The 20017-nt window shown below is 37.0% G+C and overlaps 1 protein-coding gene across 19 annotated transcripts in view; it reads right to left on the reverse strand.

Annotated features, from left to right (window-relative positions):
- LOC117208866 (collagen alpha chain CG42342) overlaps positions 1 to 20017 on the reverse strand; it is a 121035-nt gene that overhangs the window by 10861 nt on the left and 90157 nt on the right. For 9 of the 19 annotated variants that reach the window (XM_033450305.1, XM_033450313.1, XM_033450303.1 and 6 more), the window contains 13 exons: positions 19435 to 19506; positions 17378 to 17464; positions 16301 to 16354; positions 12637 to 12816; positions 10353 to 10458; positions 6585 to 6673; positions 2379 to 2505; positions 1745 to 1833; positions 1199 to 1288; positions 1066 to 1110; positions 683 to 709; positions 524 to 559; positions 285 to 389 (listed from right to left, as the gene is read on the reverse strand). In XM_033450305.1, coding sequence (XP_033306196.1) covers positions 285 to 389; positions 524 to 559; positions 683 to 709; positions 1066 to 1110; positions 1199 to 1288; positions 1745 to 1833; positions 2379 to 2505; positions 6585 to 6673; positions 10353 to 10458; positions 12637 to 12816; positions 16301 to 16354; positions 17378 to 17464; positions 19435 to 19506 — 1107 coding nt within the window. The remainder of the gene's footprint in view (positions 1 to 284; positions 390 to 523; positions 560 to 682; positions 710 to 1065; positions 1111 to 1198; positions 1289 to 1744; positions 1834 to 2378; positions 2506 to 6584; positions 6674 to 10352; positions 10459 to 12636; positions 12817 to 16300; positions 16355 to 17377; positions 17465 to 19434; positions 19507 to 20017) is intronic. The other 10 variants (XM_033450306.1, XM_033450302.1, XM_033450312.1 and 7 more) reach the window with 8 other exon arrangements.

The following is a 20017-nucleotide window of genomic DNA, read 5'->3' on the forward strand; positions in this document are numbered from 1 at the left end:
ACGTCGTAACGATTCGTTTCTCGCCCTCGTTCATATTATAAGTTAAATACATCGATATCTCAATTATTTTATGAAAAGAACAAACACAGAATCAAACAGTGCCGTGTAGCATTTTCTAAAGGCTTTCGTCGTTTCGATCGTGTACGTAATAAAATTTGACACTGATCGTGATTTTAACGAACATCGTAAAAATACGTATCATAGGCACTTTAACTTTCTTGTTTCACGAAATTATCTTAATGGAATGATTCTTTGTTGTTTTTTAGTATACAATGATTACTGACAGGATCGCCCTTTGCACCATCGTGTCCTCGGTCGCCTTTTATGCCAGGTGGACCTTGAAGCCCAGGAGTACCAGCTGGACCAGGTGGACCCGGCGGTCCCATTATCTGCAAACACAATTAATTATCTAATTTCACGAACGTAGTTCAAAGTCTAAGGTAAAGTATTAAACACGGCAATATGTTTCCAGCGCGACAAGACGTTGAATAGAATGAAAATTTCAAATAGTACATTTACTCACCACTTCGCCGGCATTCACTTCGAAAGTACCGTCTCCCTGTAATAAAGCGAACGGGTATAACGTAAATATTCTTTTACGATGCTTCATCGATAATTTCGAATAGCGATGGTATCGGATAACAAGCATACTACGAACGAATATGAACGAAAATGGACGTACCTGCCTTCGCCTGAGTTTCTTGTATTTCTGTCAATGGAAGCCCCATGTCGTGTCATGAAAAGAAATAGATTTTATCATGAAATTGCTGAATACCTGCCGTTAAAATACCGTATACTATGCTCCGGCCTTTGATTTCAAAGCAATTGACACGGCGAGTACGATATACTTGTCATAGACGTCGAAATCAAAGATCCAGAATTACTCGCAGTGAAAATTGATGGATATTCAACAGCCCTCACGTTCGACGAACGCTATTCTATGAAAAGAATCAATTATATCTCATCTTCGCTATTGAACGAAAATATAATGCGAAGAGATTTGATACGAGAGGGTTTTGATCGTCCATCTGTTGCGTGCAAAATATTATCGAAAGATTCACTCACCGATTCACCTTTCTCTCCTTTTTCACCTTTCAACCCTGGATAACCCTGTTTAAAGAGGACACGCGTTATACGTTTATTCACTGGAATTCGTACTCGATAATTTAACAAATGACACGTTGAATGATTTACATACCGGTGGACCAGGCAAACCTGGTGGTCCCATAAGTCCTGGAGGTCCGATGTCTCCGTAGTCACCTTTCTCACCTTTCGGTCCAGAAATACCCTGTACAAATATTTAATACTGACGACGAATGTACGTAACGTTCGTATAAATTTGATCCCTCCAAGACCCAGTAATCTGTCTAGTGTAAATTTATGAAGAGAGAAAGAGAGAGAGAGAGAGAATTTATTATTCACGATATTCGTAATAAAGATAGCTTTCAATTTTGAAAGAGACTTTATAGAAAAACCTACGTAAATTAATAGAATGTAAAAATCGTTCCTTTCGTGTGCGTGTACGAAAGTTATATGTTAGTAAGTGCCATATACGATGAAAATCCTATCGGTAGTGAATATGTTTATCGTCGCTATAAAATTTGTATAAATCTGCGAAGAAACTGTGAAGAAATTGTGCGAGATCAATTTTGTTAGATCAATTAGAGAACTTTATTGTTGCACTACGAAGTGGCATGATAAATTAATTTTTTTGACTACAGCTTTACTTGTACGATTTACTTACTGGCAATCCTGGAGGACCCTGAATACCAGTTTCCCCATCCGTTCCGTTGAGTCCAGGTAGACCAGGTAGTCCTTGTTCTCCCTTTGGTCCTGAAATTACGAGTTTTTACTAGTACAAATAAATAACGATTATTATTTATGTCGACTCAGTTCGTTTACATAATCGGTTCCTATAGACCAACTGGTTCGTCGATTAGCATCAGCATTTTATTTTATTTCACTCACACATATACACACGTAATATTCTCACTCATTTATATTACGCGAACGAATGAACAAGCAAGTTATTTTCAAAATTTGAGAACTCTTTTCAGGATAAGATAGATAGCATTGACAAAAGAATATGTAAAGATTTTTGATCGCATCGGGATGATAAAGTCTTTGCTTAAGGTGGAAAGAGAAACTGATATGGTTTCTAAGAGCGTAGAATAGACAGCCCACATCCACGCATAGACAGTTTACGATATAGTCTATGATAGTCTATGATATACAGGATACGAATAGAAGATCCATTAGATTGGAAGAAATGCCAAAGAAAACGCTTTGTCGCTGGTAGCAGTCAGGAGAAAAGATATCGTTTATTTTCATCCGTCTTTTTCTTGAATTTCGCAGAGGAATGGCTCTTGGAAATCTACCTGGTGAGCCCGTGTCTCCCTTGGTGCCTTTTTCGCCTCGGTAACCCCGTTCTCCGGGTTCACCCTTTGGACCCGGTAGACCGGGTGGGCCTCTCATCAATGCCACACCGCTTTCACCCTTGAAACCCTATAATGTAACACTGTAAGGTCAGGTCCAACCAGGTCCTCCATCTTTATCTAATCTTTGTTTGAAAATTCCTTTTTTTTTTTACGGCGAAGCGTTAATCGGTTCCATTTTCAGGTGAGGATGGGGTGTCGGGAGAGGAATATTGGTTTTATCGGAAATTATCTATGATCTTTGTGATCGATCTTGGCACGGATCTCGTAGTCTCTGTCATATTAAGCAGATAATTTGGAAATCTATGCCAGAAGAATTTAGAAACCGCTGACGATTGTGCCAAAGTCGCTCGAGTAGGATTTTCTATTACGATTAACACACGAAATCTAGACACACTAACGTTTAATCGAAAACACAAAAATGTTCTACGGGTATCGCATGCAATCGACTACGATGGGAACGCTTGTTAGTGGGATCAAATTTAGTAGAAACTGGAAGCTATTAGAATTTATTTTCTTCCTCGTTTCCTCTCAGCAGCGTGTACGAAATATTGCTCCGTAATCTTTTATCGTATTTGCTTTCGAAACATTTTGAAAAGATTCTGATATACCTATCAATATACAGCATTCTACGGCATTTTATTAAGTCACATGTTTGAAACTTTTTTCGATAGAAAATAAGAATCCAGAGGGAAGATATTTAAGGGAGTGAAATTTTGTCAACGATCCAGTTTGTTTACAGGGGGGAGAGTGGTATATTAAGTGGATTTAATAAAATAAGACGTCGATCGTACAACGGCTGATAGAAAATAGGGAAGTTACGAATGAACGAGAAGATCAATACATTGACTAACAAAAATATGTATCTATATATAAAAGACATCGGTAGTACATGTGAATTAGCTGCGTATGACACGATGTAGTTTTAATGACGTATCGATAGTAAAGCTATATAGTAGTTTTTTAGGGGCTGTTTGATACTTACGCGACAATCGCAGGCTTGCATCGATCACCGGTCGATAAAGTTGCGAGAGCCTCAAAGCCGGGGGTAGTAGTATTAGTTATTAGTGATTTGAACCGACACACAGGGAAGAAGTAGTGTGGTGTTACTTGCTACATTAAACACAAATTAGTTACACAAGCTACGTACACTACGCCAAAGACTACTGACTAAAGATTAAAGCGATTAGTCTCTCTTCTTTCTTTCTCACTCATTCACTCTCTCTCTCTCTCTCTCTCTCTCTTCCTCTCTAACTCACCCTTCCTTTTTTCCTTACCCTTGCCCAATCTCTCATTCTTTCGCTCTGACTAAAATTTCGCAACTGTTATTAGTACATAGATGGACGTTTGTTAGCTAAACAAGTTGACTTTGCAACGTAGGAACTAAATAGAGGCATTATATAGAGCGCTGCAAACTTACTAGAGACCGTTCTTCTTTTTCTCTTGCAAGCTAACGCAAATAAAATCCTCGACAAGTGATATCACTGTCGTATGAAGAAGTTCGGTGCTTAAGGAAATTCAAAGTAAGACGGTCCAGCTCGAAACAAAAGTGGCTCGATTCTCTTTACGATTCTCGAGTAGTATCCATTCGTTCCAGACCACCAATAAAGTTACGATTTAGCAGAAATTTGGAAATTTTCTTTCTGGAAAGCTCGACGATATCTATCTTTTCTGTATACTTTCGCGAGTCTCTTGAAGCGCCTTGTTTGTATCCACGATCGTATACAGTATGACCTGTTTGCGTTATCAGTTCCTAGTGTTTCTCTTGGAAATGGCAAATTTGCGAGAAAAATAGAAACAACAATGTTTATTATTAGTAATAGATTTTCAAATTTCTCCTAGTTTTTTTCATGGCGTGTGGATGTTTTAAAACCGATAGCTATACGATTTTATCGTATTGTATGAAATTGAATATTGAGACGAGTTAAACAACCTGTAACATGTAATACCATATTCGATATCACTGAAATATGAAAATGAAAGAGTTTTCTGCAGCTTTTATTGAATTTGACAATAGAATCTCCAATGATATCCGATAAATGTAGCGTTATAAAATTTTCCAAGTATTTGCTTAATTTTTATATTTCAATGATACGGTTATAGAACTCGTCTCGATAGTCGCTTTCTCTCATATAACGTAACAAAAATTATATCCCTCGCTTTAAATAACATATCGAAGCCGTGGTATTGCATATACGAAAAATAGGAAATCTCTGTTTCTTTCTATATTTCCCACAAATTTGTCACGTATGAGAAAAACAGTGGTAACTAATAGCGCGAACACCCTGTATGCTAGAAATCCCGATTGCATCTCGTTTGTTAGGATATTCGCAGTATAAACGACGGAGTACACAGTGATTTTATTGGCGTTGCACTCGACCGCGAACTGGCTGACTTAATTAACGATTCAAAACGAACGAGGATTCGTGTCGCGAAACAACGACGAACATTGCTTTCTACAATTCTCTTTGTTTGCTCGATCGTTGTTCGAGAACCGATCACTTTGATAAATATACGAGCATACTTACGGTTTAAACCTTAAAATAAGAATACGTTAAAACACAGGGATGAAGTCGAGTAAAATCTTTTTTAAGCCGTGGTTAGAGATTATTTAGTGCGCAGGTGTGTAATTTCGTCGCATCCATCAGAAGAGAACTTAGTTTTCGTCCTTACTGCGAGGAAGACACCCTTAACAACCGCGCGTCTCTTCTGCGACATAAATGTAGCGGCTCCAAAAGTCGAAATAACGTATCGAGCAATGTCTCGACGTATCATGTCCCGCGTACGTGTTATTTGCTGCCACCAACGTTTCTCTTTTCTCTCGGCAACTGGACAGTCACCAGTTTTCTCGCGATATCTGTTTTAGTTACGTATCAACTTTATAACGACGACATCAGGACTACATGAGAGAAGGTCCTTTTTGCATTAAGGCAAGACATAATGATTTAAATTTAAGTTATACATACTTATTTTTTTTCAGAATATTTTCCCTGAAGAAGATACCTTTTTCTTTGTAAAAAAAAAAAAAAAACTCTAGAACGATCCACTTTACTTTCAAAGTAGAATGTTTACTATTTCAAAAAAGAAGATAAGATATTTTAGCCATCGAAAGAAAATACTTTCATCTTTTTATCTAACTAAATAAGGTCTTTTATTTTCGTAACATTCACAAGGGATTCCATGACCGTTGAAAGGTTTGCAAAGCATTCTTTTGTTCGCCTAATCTTTCAGAATTTTTCTACTCTCGCATTTGTCAAATCTGCCTTAGGTACAAGAAGAACGTTATCCATCCATCATCGTCGGGACGACAATGCAATTTAACGGCTACTTGTTTCAGTTTATTAAATGAAAAGAGGCAGGTGATCGTATTGTGCCATACGTGTTGCATGCTCGCATGCGTGCGTGATAAGATCATGCATGTGCTTTCTCGTGATTTCCATGCAGGTGTCTTAAAAGCGTGAATAACCGTCACGTCATTCCAAGGGTGGCATAACGACGTTTCAAATCTTGATCTCGAGCTTTACATCAATTTCAATTTCAATTCCGGAATTTAGACGTTAAAAGACACTCGACGAAAAAAGTTCTTCCCTTGGACGGTAGATTTTCTTAAATAAAGAAATAAAACACGAGCCGAGTATTTTGATAAAACTGTTAGGCGAGAGAACCAACGATTTCTCAGAAATGAAAGGGGAGAAGTTGAAACAAAAATCGACAAGTCTATCATAATGGATATTGAGAAATAGAAAATTCTAAAATTCATTCGATTCTTGTTGAACGATGACGGTTAAGCTGTATATCGACTACCAGAACGTTCAGTGTCTCGTTCCAAGATATTAACGAAACGTTCACCCAGAAATGTCATGCATCTGCTTGCCCGTAAGAAGCTATAATATGCTTTAGTCGTGCATTACATATTATAGAAGAATTTCTAATTTAAAAAGAATCTCTGGGAGAGGTAGTTGAATATGGATGTTGAAGATGGAATAACGGGATCGTGGACGTACGAGCTATACATCAGGAGGATGTTCTTTCGTTCCAGAGTTTCGATGGAAAAGTTGGTCGATTCGATGATCGGTTATTAAGGAGGGAATGGTTTGTACGGTCGATTTGGTCGGTGGTCGTTCGCTGGAGGACCTCGCTGAAGCTTACCCTCTTCCCTTGCTTTCCCCGGGCACCCTTCTCTCCCGGCAGACCGGGTGGTCCCGTCGGACCCAGCTCCCCCTTCTCGCCCTGGGGCCCTGTGTGCGTGTACATCACGTGCATAAAATAAAACATGACATTCGTTCGTTCGCACACGCACTCTCGTTTTCGCGCAAAAATCATGCATAGTCGCGGCACTCTTTTTCTCCCGAAAACGACCCTTCCACGGGGATTCTTTACGTATTTCTCTAGACTAAACGTTTAACCTGAATGTCCATATTCGATAAATTTAAGTGACAGATAGCGATAAATTTAACCTTTACGCCGCGATATTTGATTATATTATCGATTCGCTGGAAGAGGAGTGACATATGTCAAAAATCGCATTTATTTCGCGCGATGAGAGCGTTCCCTTTAAACCCGATACTTTGAAAAATATTTGGAAAAATCGAGTGCATAGTATGCATCGTAAAGGTTAATTTCAATCTATAGTATGTGCGTGTAAACTTAATGACATATATGTAGAGACGCTTAGAGCGATTGATATCGTCGTGTGCGAAGTAAATAAGTAGATAAGTATGTTGTATGTGATTGATTTACGTACCGTTAAAACCTCCGTATACAAGAGTGAGTAGAGGATATCGTTATATATTTTAATAAAGAAACGTGTTATATGATATGTGAATAAAAATGGTTTATTACTTATACCTAATACTAGTAATTGCTCCTTCGCGAAAGTATTTCTTAAAGTAGGATCATAGAGAGAGAAAAATGTTCTATAATGCATTCACTGACGTTGCAAAATTATTTGAAAAATTACAGAAAATTGCATGAGAGAAAATTTCGTGTTAAAGAAGGAAGAACAAAAATGAGTGGTTTTGCAATTTCTACTACAGCGTTCTAAAAATTAAAAGGTGTACCGTGATCCTGTGCTTGCTATATGTAAAGATTTGAATTTCATTGCCAAATATAAATAGTTGGTTATTGCATTATTATCATTACTTTTATCACTGCGTTAATTTAACACGTTTCATCCCGGGAATAAAATTTAGATACGATGAAAAAGTTACGTTAGAACATTTCATTCGAAAAAGATCACTTGCGCTATATTAAGACCATACACATCGATATTTTGACCTTTTCTTGCACGTATTTTACAATTAAACAGTATTTTCTTTAAATTTTCCTTAAAAAGCAAGTTAGAAGTTAAAAAACCCGGAACGCTACGCTTGGAACCTTAAATACATTTCGTTTCTAATTAACTGACATTACTCGCGCGTTCAAAGAAAGAATCTTCGCGAAACGACATATTAAATTTCAACGTTTAAACCGAATTTTCCTAAAGTACGCATTTTTTTACATTTTACAATTCATATTTTATAGCTTTTCTTTCGTGGGTATTTTACGATTCACGTTTTATAGCTTTTCCTTTGTAGATATCGACCGCTACAAATTGGGCGCACTTCCAACTGAAAAGTGTTTGTCTGAATTGCGATTTTCCTCTGATAATAATAAAGCCGATAATCGACATTTAGAAAAGAAGACGAAAATATTTCAATAGTTTGAACCCCCGTCGCAGAAAATATAGAATATAAAATATTAAAAATATCGTTTGTGTAAGAATAATGACGTGCGAAATTAAATTCCACTTGGACATTTCAAAGTAACCTAAATTAATAAAAATCAATAATTTATATGTATACCTATGTAAGAATAAAAATGTATCCTATTTCCATCGAATATCGTAGCGTACACGAATAACGATGAATTCGTTAGCTGGCAAGCAAGTTAACGACATTAAGGAAATTTTTTAATCGAACTTTCTCAATCAAAGAATTATATGTAATAAATATTTTAAAGTGGATACCGAGAATATGATATCGATACTAGCGCGTCCTGTTGCGATATTGAATTAGTGATAAGTCCGAGACGTGATCAATTTACTGACTTGCGTCCACAGCAGTTCCTTTACCCACGTAAACGAAGATTAAAAGTTATATTAAATCGATCGATGAAAGATAAAATTATCTGCTTCCGTTTTATAAAAAATAATTCGTAATTTCCTAAACAATTATTCGTCTTATGCCAAAATAAAATCTCTACTCTGTATTCATCGTTATTGTCTACAACGACTTAAATCCGTTAATCCTATTACTAATGGATACGTATATCACGAATGAAGATTTGGTCGCTGATATCCCAATGTACACGTGGACTTGGATAACAGTTACATCTCTAATGCCATTAACTGTACTACATTCCGATCGATTGAGATCCAATGGAAGCACACCTTAATGCGAATCAATTCGAGTGCAAGAAGATAGAACCTTACGGTGGTTAAATCAACGAAATCTGTTCACATGCGGTTGATATATATGTAATCATTCGTATGAAACGTGTTTCTTCGTTCGCTTACTAATGTTTCTTTTATCGCTTGTCTAGCGCCAATCGATGTAACGTTACAGTAAAACGTGCTAAAACGCTGATATAATCAAAGCTGGCGCTAGGCAATGTAGTAATTCCTAAGCCGAATTATCTTTCGATGTCTCCTGTTCCCTGGTAATTTTGTTTTTATCGTACATTAAATACCGAATTAAATTTACATCGAATGTTTACTCTTTTTACGAATATTAATATTTTCTTGATTCTTCTTTTTCATTTTCTAATACGTTTACTACCCAATCGACGATGATAATTGTTTAATAGCTAATATGTATTGCAAGTTTAATAGAATTAGGTGAATACTAGGAGCACAGAGATAGACTAGCTTCTAGTTGCTATAGAATTGTTTGTGAATGGAATAATGCGTATCATGTTTTCACTGTGAATACTGGGATATTCATTTCGCGATGTATTAGGTTATCCCGTAAAATATTACATATCACAGATTACTATTAAAACGAGAAAAATAATGGAAATATCATAAATAAAACGAAAATCTACTATGTGGTTTGAAAAAGTTAGAAAATATCAGTAATATTTTTTGGAACATCCTAACAAAGGTACCTTGGTAGCACATGAACATAATGCAACTAAATACGAACATGTTTTTTTCTCTTATGTATATACAGGGTGTCTGTTTCAATTAACGTATATTAATACATATCATTGAAAATATGACTAGTATTAAGAAAATCTTCATACAAAACTGCTCTGTTTCAAAAGAGATATCTTTTTAGTAAACACCAATTTCTTTTCTAATAAAAATGCCAGCGGATTTCATCGTTTTGTTTTCTTAATAATACCATATATGGTATTAATGGTTCATGGACATTAAGGGGTAATTCCTACAATGCTATTCAGCTACTTCAGCTGTTCTATTCTCAACCGCGTACATTCCTCCGACTATTTTAAACGAGACATATATTTTAGTAGAGGATATAAACATGGTGAATAATATTCATACAAGTACGAGTGCTATAGCTAATCTTTTTTTCTAATCTTCGCGATGATTAAAATTGAAAGTAAAGGTAATCATTTTCTCGAAAACGTGTTTTCACACCTGATGATTGTAACCCAGAGGGTAGGGTTGGGATCTAACATGTAGAGCGTGCGTCTGTGCGAAACATTTTCACCATTCTATCTCCGTTTACCACTGAAATCGATCTTGCGTTTCATGAAATTTTGTACACACCCTCTATATATATGATGTGGATGTAAGAACCTTAGACAACATAACTCAAATCGCTTTATGTGGTCGTAACACGTTGCTTTAATATATTATGCGCGCGGCTATCAGTCTTGAGAGAATTTAAATTATACCGCGTATATACTTACCAGGTGGTCCTGGTGGACCGGGGGGTCCTTCGAATACTCCAGTTGGAAACGGTTCCCCGTTTAAGGATGTTGTTACAACTCGATCCCCTCTCTCGCCCTTGTCACCCTGCGAAGAATAATGTTTCTTCAATTAATGGACGTCGTAGAATAAGATTAAGGAGTATGACAGGGCATTGATATTTATCATTCGCATCATCCTTTCAGTTTCGAAACTACTTGCTATGATTTTTAGAAGAGAGATACAGAATAGATTTAGATACGGTAGTACTTTACACAAAGATACCTTTAAGACCTTTAATAAGAATGAGAGTATGTAATACGTTAGATACAGAAGTAGCTTAATTTTAATATTTTAGAGGAAATTGAGATGGATACTGTGTTAAATCAATAACGTTAACTACATAACTGTGACATATTTGAGACAAGCTTAAAGCTTTATATGCATTCCAATTGCGTTGTTACAAAGGTTAAAAGAAATTGCTTAAGCACACCAATGAAACTAATTATTTATCGTGTTATTTATTATTTATTGTACTTTTACAAAAAGGTGATTTATAATTGGATGCTGCGTGCGATGTAAAACTGCAATATTTTAAATATTATTTCTTAGCACCATAATGGAAAGGACGCATATAGAAAACCAATTTTAATTAATTTCGCACACGTTTGAAAAATAAAAAAGGAATTAATTTCGTACGGTACACGATCCTGATTTTGTTTCCAATAAATTACCATTGACAGGAGTTAGATGTATTTGGCTAATTATGTTGCTTGTTGCTTCATTCGTGGCGTCGTTTGATGATATTATGGCATACATGTATATATTAGACAGTATAACAGCACTTTAAAGACACACGGAGTACGTGCTAATTAGTTTAAATGTAACATTATACTGCAGCAACCTTCACTGTTATCCTTTGCAAGTTCAACTTTATAAATTTTGCAAGTAGGTACACATTTTCTCAAAATTTGCTTAACTTTTAATGAATATTGTACGCGACTATTGTACATCAAACAATAAGTTTTCTTTATAGAAGCAGCTTAACGAGTACTTTAACGAGCGGATACAAAGAATGTTAATATTTCATGTGCACGCGATGCTTTAATACTTTGATATTTTACGACGTAAAATTTGCAATTCACTAGTTTTCCCTTTGGGTCTATACACTAATTACCGATGTAAGCTTATAACGATACGGATACCTCTCTCGCGTGGACACAAATACCTATTATCAGACAAATTAAGTGCTAAAATACCTATATACAAATATATGTGCTATGTGTATATATTTGATGACGAATTGGCGACGTAATTTCCGCTCTCGTAAGATCTGCCGAATAAAACTGAAGTTTCCAGAAGAGGTTCGAGTAAAGGGATTTTAAGATGCTCCCAACCGTCTGCCATTGTAAAATGAAACTTCTACGATTGCAGCCAATTAGGTCAATAAGAACAATCAAAGGAAAGCGTCCTAGCTAAAGATAGTACGAGAGACTATAGGGGGTCAGTGCATCTGTCTCTTTTCCTTCTATTTATTTGCTCTTCTCTCTGTCTGCATTGGAAGCTTCGCTTTTGCTCCATATAGCTATATGATGCTCATAGTCGAAGACTTTAGTAAGCTTAAAAAGTTTCAGAAAACGTAATTTTCAAATATTTAATTTGTTCTATTCTTCGTGATCGCGGGTCCACGTATAATACTACCGATTGACGTAGCAATACTCGAAAAATCGTTCGCTATGACGATAATTGGAACACAGCTAGGACAACGAACAGTCTTTGCGGCAACGATGCAGCTATTCGTGGTGCAATACGCAGAATTGCGAACGCGACATATTTTGTGTACACCATAGTGAAAATTTAAATTTGTTTTCACCCTATAATACACACGCGTGTTGTCACATCGGTGCACACGTCAGGCCTATCATTCTGTTCGCCTCGGTTTATTCGTCATTTTATCAGTTTTCATATGAAAAATAATTATCAAGATCGAGATATGCGCTTCCTACAAAGTTAGAAAAGTACACTAGGCATATTAGATGCAATTAACGAAACATAATATTTTATGACACAAAATATAATAGCATAGGTCTCTCAGACGTGACGTGTGTTTCGTAGAGTTAAAAAGGTATCGAATCAATTTACACGACTACCGATAACCCTGCGTTACCAGAACGATACCGAGTTTCCTAGCTTGAGCAACGTTTTTCGTTCTGAGATATCTAAGTGAATGCATATAGAAGTGATCGAATCCTGGGAGAATAACCCGAGTGTCGGTATCTGTGTTACCTTAGGACCTGGAAGTCCCGGCGTACCAGGCGGACCAATTGGTCCAGTCGATCCTGATGCTCCTTTTTCACCCGGTGGCCCAACGTCACCCGGAGATCCTTGCCTGCCTTCGTGCCCAGGAAGACCTTCGGCTCCCGGAGGACCGGGTGGCCCCGGTGGTCCAGGTTCGCCTGGCTCTCCCTGTTACGTTCCAAGAGTGTTACGTCGTTACCGCTTTCTTCCGGCGAGAGCCCTCGACAAGAGTGTCTCTCGGTACTCGTCGGCTTGTGCCACAGACGGAGAAGGAACAGGAAAGGAACATCGGAGAAAAATGTCTGGTGGTGAATATACAAAGAGGCAGACAGTAGAAGAAAAAGAAAGAGAGAGAGAGAGAGAGGAGAAGACGGCAGATAGAGAAAAAAGACAAACGGGAGGAACAGGATCGTGGACAGAGAGACAGAGAGACAGAGAGACAGAGAGAAAGAGAGAGAGAGAAAGAGAAAGCGCGTGGAGAAAACTGTGCGTGTATTATATCGTATACCTTTAATTTATATTTTCGAATTTATGCTCGGAAGTTACAAGATATAAAATACCCTTGAGATACGAAGGTAATTATCGGCAACCCCCGTGGCTTGTAATATCGGGTCAATAAAGATATTTCGGCGTACGTATAATGGTACAGAGTCAATATAACGGAGGATTGTATTTGTAAGGAAGATTCGCTTTGAAGTATCGAAGTGGAGGTTCAACTTGTAAGATCAAAAATTGCTAACTATACGATATACGCATACTTGGATATGGTATTTTAATGTCCATTTTATGTGCAGTATTAAAATCATGACTAAGTAATGTACGTAAGTAATAAAAGATCGTACGACAAAGAGTTCAGCATTAACTTACGATATAGTGAGAATCTCGACAGCGAACTATTATTGAATCTTCAATTAGTGCAAAGAAAAAGAGCATTAGGTACTATTTTGATACGAATGCTATGATGTACATAGAAAATGATATATTTAAATGGTTGCTTAATAAGAAAAAAAGATGTCGAAATGGGTGACGTTTAAGCTTCTTAGAGCACACTTTGCAAGCGAGAAATACCTTTATGACGTAAGGAGCAGTATCTTCCTCAAAGATAAACTCATCAAAACTTATTGAAACTTTCACTCCGCGCGACATATTTGCAGATAAATGCTGTTCAAAGTAAAGCTTATACCAATGATTCGATAAGATGGCAGAAGAAGAATTCTTTTACTTTAAACCCGTTTAATTTATCCCTTCCTCTGTTTGAAGATTTTTCTAAAGCTGGCCGTATTGAAAAAATGGCATATATATTTATATATCATTCGTAAAATTCAATTACGTTCCACGCATAGTTTTAGGTTCCGAGAGCATCATGCATAAGTCAGGTAATATCAAACGAAAACAGATGCAAGTAAACTTATGTACTAAAATTCGGTGAAAGTTTCTAAAGAATATCTTTGTTTCCATTTGGTATTGATACATCGAATGTAGCATAAGCACTAAACGGTCTTTAAATTCGTATCGTAAACGATATACAGAAATACGAGAAAGCTAATATAATCTATTTTAATAATTCTAACTATGTGCATAAGTAGTGTACATCTTCTTTGAATTAGTATATAATATACGTATATATACAAAATATTAAAGATTCGTCTTAGATCGTAATTGATTCTACCATAAGATGAATCTTATAATTTTAACTTATTATCGTCATACGTTTTAATCGCAAACTAAATTCCAATTGCAACTGTTCATAAATTAAATTACTTTACGCGTAAGTCCGGCCGCTTACTTTTGAACGTTGGTGTACCTACGTACACACATGTATTGTATACACACGCATTCATACATATACCTATGCAGACGATTTGATACATTCATCTAATGAAATATATGGCGTACACGTTGTACTACATTCTTAAAAACTTACGGTCGTAATAAAATTCATAAAACAGGAAAAAAAAGAACATGCAATACACGCACGTGCGCGCACTTTCGTTCGTACAAGTGCGTTGTTGAATTTGCGTGACATATTGGAGGTAAAATGACATGCAGAGAGAACAGGACCGTGTTTTCTTCTTTACAATTCGATTCAATTCTTCGTTACAATTTCCTATTTCTATACATGTATATAGGCTACGTTTATGGTAGTACAACCACTCATGGAGAATCGAGTGAGTCTACGTGCAAAAATGGATCGAAAATACGCAATAAAATCTTTTAGCGAAAAATTTCATTTTCTGAAAAATTAAATTTATAAATTACTCAGGTATGCACGTGTGCACCTGATATGTACATATGTACATTAAAAGAAGAGATTTAAGCAGGCATGCGTACCGGAAAGATGTTCGAACTCGATCAATTTCCCGATTCTTTTTCCATTCGATTTCATTTTTACATATGTAGAAACAAAATATTCTTGGTTGTATCACTCATTTCAAGGCACCCTACACGACTCATATGTATCAAGATGGTTGGAAATTTTTGTGCACATTTTATTTGGTTTACCCTTGAAAATCGTTTTAATTGCATTTCTATAATCGTTCTTATTTTATCACTATATTTGTGTTAAAAATGCAGCGTCGTATTAACGTTTGACTCTGTTAACCCTCTCACGATTACGAATTATTGCGCTTCCATTGCTATCGTAGTTCGCTTCTGTTACTTCTAATTTTTAGCTTCATGCTTGAAACAAATTTTCCAATTAAAAAGTGATCCAGCTAATCGGTTAACTCCGCTTGTAACAATATTGAATTTTGAAATGTTCAAAAAATGTTTAATATGTTAACGTTAATGCATTAAAATTTGTCTACCGTATTATTCGTTTATGAATTGGAACTGTTCTCAGCGGCAAAACGCAAAATATCCCAATATCAAAAAGTAAGAACCACTCACTTATGTAATACAAGCAGTTCAACATTTATTTCGCTACTTCATTAACAATAATCTTAAAATGCGCACGCATCTGTTATGTAACTGGTAACATAAAAGGATAATTTCAAGTAATCGTAATATAATATTCGATGAAAGTTTGCAATGAAAAACAACAGATCTATTGTACTTTTGTTATTACTTACTCTCGTCGCAATCCAGCTAGCGAATGATTCTAAATTAAATTCTTAGCAAATGTATACGATAAAAGTATTTCCTACACGGCCCTGAGGAAGAAGGTATAAAAGAATGAAACTTGGTATGTAAGTTTTAAAATAAGAAGGTGCAAAGTAAATTGTATGTCTTTGTAAGACGAACGATCATAAAGGAAAATTTTAATACGTTTCATCCGCCTTTAAAGGTACTGCTCTCAAAACTTCCTTTACGTACGTTATTGTTCGATTCACCAGGCAAACGAGGTTCCTATGTAAAAATAAAGTATTCGAAGCAAAGTTGCTTTCTTGCGTTGTTCGTTTCGATGCTTCTTGAATTTTATATTTAAGCAAAATCTTCTCTACCTTTTTCTCTATGTCGAATGTACAGAGCGCAACAGATCGTATTCGTTCTTCCGCGAGAACGATATATTTGTTAATTGAGCACATTGGCAAGCTGAAGAAATGTATGGAGAATTTGTTGCGTGAAAAATACGAAATCGAATGCCTGGAGAATCGATGACAAGAAAAGGACAAGGAAGGGGGAGGGGCTCCCAAAGAGCAGGCGCACTTACTTTCAGTTGTATGATGGTCTGCGCTGAGATATTATGCCCTTGCTCCTGAAGTCCCTAGAAGTAGGTCAACACTACGGGTAAAAACCAAATCGCTACCAGACGAAAACATAGGGGTAACGGGGGTGAGTAGGAAAACCTAAAATGGATTTTTTGGGATATCTCGTTTTCTCATTGCTCTTCCGTATCCAAGACATGCCCAGAGATATACCTAAATACTGTAACTTAAAGTAAATACCATTACCAACCAAAAACCAAATACGACAAAATGCGAGGATCGCTCTTTCAAGTGGAAGAATAAGCGCTTCGATATAAAGCGATGAAATGTATCGAGAAACGAAATACGATTTCGCGACGCACCAAATGGAAAAAGTTGTTTGTTGTATTTCGCGACCTAAATATAAAAGTATATATTTTCCGATATTAAAATTCTGCAAACTTTGCGTATGCCAATAATTCCGTGACACATCGTATATTGCTCAAGCATTTTCTACTTTGCTCGGTGAGAGCTATAAATCGCTAAAATCTCAGGCTCTTTTCTTCATCAACCAGCGTCAAGTAACATACAGCAATCTCCGAGTAACAGCAAAACCCCATTCTTACGTTCGAAACAACTTCTCCCTTGGTGGTATGTATATCTGTACGCTGTACTACCGAAGTAGTAATTCAAGAAAAAGAAACAAACGGAAGAAGAAACAGACGCGAAACGAGGCGCTTTTCTTCCACGTAAAAGTGTCGTCGTCGCACTTTAAACCAACGAGTGAACGCTACACCGAAAGCACCGCACGAGGCAACGACTAGAAATAGGATTGCGTCTAGGAGCGAGGACAGAAAATTCGACGGAGATAGATTTCAAACGTGGCGACGAAGTACAAGGTCTGGTAAGAAGGTAGGTTCGTGGACACGGTGAGATGGGTCGAGGACGATGGAGCGAACATGGAGGAGAACGGTAGATGGAACAGTGAGAAAGAGGCAGAGAAGAAGAAACAGAAGAGGTTACAAGAAGCGGGAGTAGCGACGACGAGAAGAGATTTCTGAACCGCAACACGAGCCGTGTTGCCTTCCGAAGAGGCCGGTTACCTTCAGAGCGACGATTTCCGCATAGCCAAGCGTCCCGCCGCGGAGCGTCGTCACCGACCTCTTTAACCCTAATCCCTGTGCATTGACCCGTAGGCGGAAAGATGGTTTATATTGTTAATCTGTATCATCGAAGATCGATACGTTGACGAGAAAAAAAAAAAAAAAGAAAGAAAGTGTACGTCACAGCTCGCGCCACGGAGCCATCGAGAGTCCTCTTTAACGATCTTCCGAATCGGGACGTTAACGACTTTCTAACGAGTATTTCTTTTAGTCATCGATATCGATTCATTTTTTAACAGATCGTTCACTATAACTGCATTATATTTTTTCTTGTCTTTCGCTGCACTACACGCGGGTATGGTTCGATAATCCGACATTTTTGGTAATCCGCTATTGACGAAGTCCCGAGTCTGTCGGATTAACGAAACTCTCCTGTACGTGGTTATGTAATTTAAAAGTTACGAGGCGTTAGAGAAAGAGAGAGAGAGAGAGAGTAAACGACTGCTGGATTTTAGTTTTAATAGATCATGGGAGAAAAATAATCGCTTTGTATGCAAATAGTAATTTTGTGGGTAAATACATATGTAGGTTTTAACTTTCCTGTAATCAATTTCAGCTCTCTGTACTCGCGTCCTCGATTAAGATCCTTGATTCGCACTTTTCATTGTTTATCGAATATCGAAATAAAAAATCCAATAAAGAGCATCGAAACACATTGCGTGGACTCTTGATCGCAACGTGGCAAATTATCAGCGAGAATCGATACGAGTCGTATTCGGCACTTTGAATCGAGAACGTAGGCTTCGGGTCTTTGATCCTCTCGTTCCTTAATCGTACAATTATAGAATTACAAATCAATCTTATTTGCAAACGATTCTTACATATTTCCAAATCTAATCATTTATTTGTACTTGTCACATGATAGACAGAGAAATTACAGACATATTATATCTGTGGTAGTTAAATAATTTGGGAATGAAAGGGTTAGATATATAAACGTATGCCTGTATATTATGCCAGTACCGGCTGCTAAACATTACCAAATGCCAATTATAGTTAAGAACGAAGCCGTTGTTCTCGATCGTCGAGCTAACGAGAAACATCGAGATTCACTGTCCACAAGTTTATGTAACATTTCTGGCGGAAATTACCTTGATGTACGAGTACGTGTAAAACGTTGTTCCAATCGAAAAATATGCTTTCAAAAACATTATTTTTGCGAGGTCATTCTACTTGAAATTTAATTAACAATTAAAGAAAGTACACGTAAGGAACGTCGTAAAACAGTCCGCTAATACAGAAACAAGATTCGATGGATTTAATTGTATCGTTCGCGATAAGAAACGTATGCCGTAATTTTTATGTTGTCTTGATTTTTTCTCGAGTTCGACTCTGCAGAATACCGGAACGAAATAAGAAACGCGAACTTCTATTATCCGGCCATTTTGCTAATTAAATACTGTGCCTTTCGCTCATTCGTTATGGATGAGACTTCGTTATTCCCGACGTAATACAAACTCACATTAATCAGAAATAGCGAAAGCAGGAACAGTGAGAATTGAGAATCTTGTTTCGTCCTAGTGGAGAATGAACATTCCCTATTTCTCGCTATTTAATATGGACATTCGTAAAAAGAACATCGGACACAACACAACAACAAATATCTCTTTATAAAAGCAACGCAATCTGTGTCGTATGTAATCAACGATACTACAAGTCACCAACAGAAATAAACGAATATTTTCCGATTGAAACATGTCTCTTTTAGTATGCATATCACGAGGTGTGTAAATAAATTGTGCAGTCTCTGTCGAGAAAAATACATCGTTTACCCTTCGAATCGTTTCGATCCAAGCTCCGCGTATTCCTCTCATTTTCTTGCGTTAGAACTGTTACCGGTAGAAAATTTTCACGAGATTGGTTTCTAAAGAACGGGAAACGGGTAAGGAAGATCGAAAAAGAAACGATGTACTTTCGCGTTACACGTACGTCGTTTACTAGCTGCGTAATGCGCTCTCGTGCTGTTTCTCTAGACTCTAGATAACGTAGCTAGATACCTTTACTGCGGAAAAGACGTCAAAGCCCGGACTTCCCAGTTCGCCTTTCTGTCCTTTTTCTCCGGGTCGTCCCTGAAAACGAAACATACCACGTTGTATTTGATGGAAAAATAACGTTGTGCCATAGCGAGACTGGAAACAAAACCATCGTCCGTTTCCACGAGTTTCGAAAACGTTTGTTTCGAATTTAGCCAACTGACTTTTATATCGTACCACCGTGAACACTCGAACGCTGTTTCTTCGCGAAACCACCAGCATTCGTTCGTGGTTGATTTCGTTGTTAGGCGAATTATTTATTCTCAAAATAACGTATAATAGCGTAAAAAATATCCAATCGGGTAAATTCTACAGGTTTCTTTATTCGTCGTAACGAATCATCGTTTGAAATTCAGCTCACAAATGTATTTGGCTGCGGACTTTTACACGTCATTCTGCGTTGTTTTTTCACTTAAATACGTTTAATTGTTTCACTGATAGCGAAATTGCATATAATTGCTTTTATGCCAGTTATTTTTTTAGGAAGAAAATGCGGCGTAATATTTTAATGGCTTTGACATTTTTTAAGCTCTGGTTTACGATATAT

Source organism: Bombus bifarius, unplaced genomic scaffold, assembly GCF_011952205.1.
Source record: "Bombus bifarius isolate JDL3187 unplaced genomic scaffold, Bbif_JDL3187 scf7180000008163, whole genome shotgun sequence".
NCBI lineage: Eukaryota > Metazoa > Arthropoda > Insecta > Hymenoptera > Apidae > Bombus > Bombus bifarius.